This window comes from Argentina silus, assembly GCF_951799395.1.
Source record: "Argentina silus genome assembly, chromosome: 5".
NCBI lineage: Eukaryota > Metazoa > Chordata > Actinopteri > Argentiniformes > Argentinidae > Argentina > Argentina silus.
In genome coordinates, this window is record NC_139659.1 from 6,940,785 (window position 1) to 6,946,784 (window position 6,000).

The 6,000-nt window shown below is 44.8% G+C and overlaps 1 protein-coding gene across 1 annotated transcript in view; it reads right to left on the reverse strand.

The window, feature by feature from the left end:
* LOC310804915 (zinc finger SWIM domain-containing protein 6-like) overlaps nucleotides 1–451 on the reverse strand; it is a gene marked incomplete at its 5' end in the record, with an annotated part of 37,358 nt that extends 36,907 nt beyond the window's left edge. Inside the window, one exon of the mRNA XM_083670347.1 lies at nucleotides 25–451. Coding sequence (XP_083526473.1) covers nucleotides 25–451 — 427 coding nt within the window. The remainder of the gene's footprint in view (nucleotides 1–24) is intronic.
* Nucleotides 452–6,000: the final 5,549 nt, after the last annotated feature.

Genomic DNA, 6,000 nt, shown 5'->3' on the forward strand with positions numbered 1-6,000 from the left:
TTAGCTGGTCCATCCGCCACTCACCGACTTGCAATACGTTGTCCACACAGCCACTCTCCAGCAACGCGATGCCTCGTCGGAAAGGCAGTCGCGTCTCGTCGCTATTCTCCCCGCTAGCTCCATTCTCCTCTCCCCCTATATTGAATGAAGAATACATGCAGATCTCCCGTTCACTCCTGGGGAAAGACCAGTAGACGATCCGCCTTTGAACAGGCTCCGGGATCCGTTCGAAGCGCTCTTCCACCCTTTGAAACGGCCACTTCTCAGCCACTTTCCTGGCCGCGATGTCCAAAAGAGATTCCGGGCTCTGGGTTTTGCTCGACCCACCTTGGGCCGTACCCGAACCGCCACATAACGGTCCCCCGGCCCGTTGGCCCTGTCTACATGTTGTATTATAACCCGGTCTACAGCAGAGCCGTTTGGCTGGGGGCTGCTGAACGCGCTCCGCCATGATAGCACTGCTTTAACATCGACAGCGGAAGTCAACGTACCATATAAACGGGATAAGGAAGGGAAAAGGTTACACTCGAATCGATTGTTCGCCGTGTATGGGCAAATCGACCTTATTTGGAAATATAGGGCGGGTCTTTTCGGAGTGTTGTCAAATCCCTTTGTGTTGACAAATTAAGAAAGGGGCGTGGCTTGTCCGTCTGGCGCTGTTCTAAAAAAGGAATGAAAGGCGGAATTCCCGAACGTCGGCAAATCCTTTGTGAGGCCACGTTCGAATAGGAGGAGCTCGAAGGGGTCGGGAAACTTTGATGTTTTTTCCTTTCAGGATTTACAGGCAGTAGTGTAATTGATGGGCGTTCATAGATATTTCCTAAAATGATTGATGGGCCGAGAAAGCAGACGTAGTCGCCTCCTTTGCTTGCGAAACACGACAAACCGGGCGGACGAAGGGATATGGGGGGTTGAAAACGGATTGGGGCCGTTAGCTGAAGGCGGTGATTGTAACTGTCAGTTGCCCAGGCCTCGTGGACTGGGGGGCGGGAGCAGTGGAACACATAGACGCCCTCTGTGACGTTGAATTTGTAAAGAATGTGGGCTGGCCTGAAACGGACGATCGAGGGAAGAAAAAACTAGATGAGATGAAGGCTGTCTTCAAGGAAACACAATCTAAAGACTGAGTAACTGTGGAGGGGGGGGGGGGGCAAGATAGCGATTTGGTACAATTGCCTAAAAGAGAGGGAAGGGGTAAGGGGGGGGGGGGGGGGGGGTAATTTAATCTTGTGTGGGAGTCTCACTGGCATTTCGTAAAGCTGCATAGCCCGAAGGCAGGCTTAATTGATTGGGAAATGTGATGTAACTAATTGCAACTGAAATGAGGAGTGTTGTAATCTTTCGACAATCAATGCAATGTAATTCGGTGCATCAGTTAGGTCTGTTTTTAAGGGTTTTAGGGTTAGACAGCGGTTTACTCTACCCTCTCTGTATTACTGGAAATTGGTATAGTCTGTCAGGGTAGCTGAATGTATCTAATGATGTCATATATACTGTGCTGTACACTACGTACCTCAGGGGAGGCTGAGGACGTGCTCATTGTAATGCATGGAATGGAATGAGGAATGGTATCAAACGCACCTCCACCAGCCTCCCCTAATGTACCTCTTATGTGTATCATGTTGCTACAAGGTGAATGAAGCTCTTTCTCCCTCTCCTAAATAGACACATGGTAAACAGTGAGGATGCCCTCCAAACCCTTTAAGGGTAGAGCATGGTCTTTTTGGGCTTGGGTTTTTTGGGCTTGGGTGTCTATTTTGGGTGGGCCACACATATCTGTGCTTTGAGGCTCTGCCTCACTTGCATCTGAGCCTTCATATACCAGCACTCTCCCTATATATATTCTTGAGTGTTATCAAATACACACTGTACTTAAAATAAATGAATATTTGTTTCCACCAATTCTCATTTAGTTAGAACCCCTCTCAATTGAGTTTGAAATGATTGTAGGCTAAAGTGTTATTCCTTTTTAATAACACTAGTGTAATAAGTAAAGTCTACCAACTTCATTGAGTGTTATCCTTTCCGCAGTTTTCTTCCACTAGGGCAGATCCTCTTTATCCCATCTTCTCAGACAAGAGTTAGGAACAGGACCAAGAGGAGGTCCCCAGCTGTAGTCTCTGCTTTAACAGACAGCCCTGCCATGACTCCCAATGCACCCTTAAAGCAAGCAGGAATCAATTGTGCAAAAGAGGTAATTTCTCATAGTTAACCTGCAAAAATCCCAACATGTTTCCATGTGTGATTCACAGGTCATTAGAGTAGGAAGAGGGGGCTCCCAGGGGGCTCCCAGAAGTGTCCTCCTTTGCCCCAAGGGAATCAAAGTTGTGCTGTATTGAATGTTGTTGGTGGCACAAGTCAGGCCAGTGAGAACAGCAGACATAAATATACGTTTAAGAATGTAATTCAGATTCATTTTTTTCTGTGTTATTCTCTCTAGAACTGAACTATACACTTCTATTACATTTTGACTACCTTTTTCCCCTTCCACTGTCCTGGCCTACCTATCCCAAATATATTATTGTTGACCTTGACTTGAGAATGTGTGGTGTGGCAGTGAGAGTTGAGTTGACACTCAGAAACACCATAATGGGTTACTGCTTCCCTAATTGTGATAATCGATCAATGAATCTGAGCAGTCTCAGCCAAAACAAATACATTTGATCTGACGAGTCTGGCAACATTCAAATGAAAGCAGCTGGCAACATCCAAAGAGTTAGCAGAGTGCTATGTTGGCATGCCTCTGTTTTTTCCTCTAATAAGCTTAAGGTGTTTGATTTCGTAATTGTTAGACAGCCACCATATTTGTTTACATACATTGCCTCTCACTTTTCTGTGCCATCAGCCCTGTTTTGCTATTATGTGCCTGGAACTGTGGATATGTCATAGAGAACACATTTTGTCAATGTAAGAAAAGAAAAGAAAGTTTTTTGGGGGTGGGTCTGTAATGTTTAGATATGGTTTTCTTGCCACTTCAATAACAAAAAATTGTTGTTCTGTTGAAATTATGTTTTCACAGAGCTACTATACAAGCTATCATTTATTTTCAGGAGAACTTTTTTTTTTTTTTTTTTTACAGTTTCTTTCTAATTAATTTCCCTCAATGTCTCTAAACAGCCTCTTACTATAACAGTACCACCTGCTGATCCCCTCATGCAGTCACCAGCCTCCTCATTCTAAGGCACTTGCACCATACTGTGTGAGTGATATCACCCCCCCCATTTGAATATCTTTACGATTGTCTCATTTTACCCTACAGACAGAGCAATGGAAGCACTGTAATGACTGAGCCTATTCTCCCAGCATGAGAGCATCAGCAGGGGGGCTGGGGAGAGACACACGTACAGACAAACACACGCACGCATGCACACGCAAGCACACACACACACACACACACACACACACACACACACGCTTAAACACAATACGTATACGCTCATAAGCACCTGCAAATACAAATGCACAAATATTCCCATGAACACAACAATAATAGAAACACACTGTGAACAGTTCAGTAGCTATGGAGTGACACAAATCTTATCTCAGTCGTTCAGTTGATGGTGAAAGATCATATACAAAACATTGATTGATATTTCAATAGAAAAAAATGGACTCCATGCAATAAAATCTGAATATAAATAAACTTAAAACTCGTATTACAAACCTTTGAATGACTTTAACTGTACAGTAGGTGGATTTCTATTTTTATCTCTACCTGACATTATTGCCCCTTATTGAATAAGAGCCGATACAGCATTTCCTTGGAGCATATCAGTACTCTCAGCCATTCGGTCATAAAGGATCCTCTCAGACCTGCATTAACATGATTTCTATAGCTGAACTCCTCTCACCGCCTGGAAAATACAGCTACAGCGGGAGATAACGAACGACACTCCTGCCGGCTCTCAGGGATCACACACACACACACACACGTACCCACATACACACAGACACACACACACAGATCCTTTCATGCCGGGCTCATTTGCATTCTCATCAGTATGCATGAAATTTCTCGCTGAACTTTAATACCCTAACTGCTGCATAATACACTTTAATGAGCATAAAAGTGAGCATGACAATTAAAACTCGCATTAATCACTAAACGCTACTCTCAAGGAAAAGGAGAGAGGGGGAGGGAGGGAGGGAGGGAGGGGGATATGAGAGAGAGGTATGGAGAGAGAGAGGGAGATGGATGGAGGATGAGGGAGGGTGCTGAGGATGGGAATGGAGTACACTCCAGAGAGGAGGGGGAAGGAGGCAGAGAGATGAAGAAAGAAAGAAAGAAAGAAAGCGGGGGGTGTGGGGGAGAAATGGAGAACAAAATAACATATGAGAGAAGAGAATAAGGGGCAGAGGAGGAGGGAAGTGAGAGGAAGAGGAGGAAGAGACGAAGAGGCAGAGGAGGGAGGTGAGAGCTTTTACAGTAAAGTGTTAGAGTGTGATTAGGGGCTGGCAGAAGCGACTCAACAGGAACAGGGGATGGGGATGTGTTTGAGTCTGGAAAGTGTGGACTAGCCAGCATATGAGTACAGTGTGTGTGTGTGTGTGTGTGTGTGTGTGTGTGTGTGCATGCATGTGTCTCCAGCGTCTCTTCTCCTCTCCTCTCCTTTCCTCCACTGAAAGGCCACCATGGACGTACAAGCAGTGGGAGTATATTTGGCAAAGAGGATTTAGTTCAGCTCAAATATTACCTCTTTTGCTCTGAAAATGAAAACCGTGCCTTTTGCTTCAAATTAATTTCCCTACCGTGTTACTGTACCTTGATACAGAGGATTTGAGACACTTAGCAGGGAGAGACAAATACACATTTCATCATATTACCATTTCTCACACCTCCTATCTTTTCTACCACCACCATATCACGGAGCACAGTTGGCAGAATCTTTAATTTAATTTTCCACTCTGGTCCTGGTGGATAGATTTGCATTTTCAGATTTGTCCTGCCAAAATAGTGCACCCAGCCATGTATAGACACATGGCTGGGTGCCAGGTATACACACACACACACACACACACACACACACACATAAATACACGTGCACCTACATATGCCCACAGCATACATATATGTACTACAAAGACTATGCTATAATACACACTCACTCATGCATACACACACACACACACACACACACATACAAATACACACACACACACACACACACTTAGGTTTCACACCAGTGGTCATGGAGGCGCAATGTGATATAGATGAGCTCCATCCCAGTCTGCAAAGATGGTATCAGAGCAGCCTCTCCCTGACACACACGCACACGCACGCACACGCACACGCACGCGCACGCGCACGCACACACACACACACACACACACACACACACACACACACACACACACACACACACACACACACACACACACACACACACACACACACACACACACACACACACACACACACACACGCTTATACGCATTCCATGAGAAATAGAGAAGAGAGCCTGCAATCTGCTGGAGACTGAGTATAGAGAGAGAGATGGAACAGCTGCTGAGTTGCATGTATTGAATATGTATTGAATGTATTGAATTCACTTTTTCTGCATTATGTTATGTGACAGCCTTATTCTAAAATGGATTAATTATTTTTTTTCCCTCATCAATCTAAACACAATATCCATTATTGACAAAGAGAAAACAGGTTTTTAGAAATTGTTGCTAATTTATTAAAAATAAAAAATGTAAATATCACATTTACATAAGTATCCAGACCCAGGTCGTTGTCCTGTTGGAAGGTGAACCTTCGCCCCAGTCTGAGGTCCTGAGTGCTCTGGAGCAGGTTTTCATCAAGGATCTCTCTGTACTTTGCTCTGTTCATCTTTCCCTCGATCCTGACTAGTCTTCCAGTCCCTGCCGCTGAAAAACATCCTCACAGCATGATGCTGCCACCACCATGCTTCACCATAGGGATGGTATTGGCCAGGTGATGAGGGGTGCCTGGTTTCCTCCAGATGCTTGTCATTCAGGCCAAAGAGTTCAATCTTG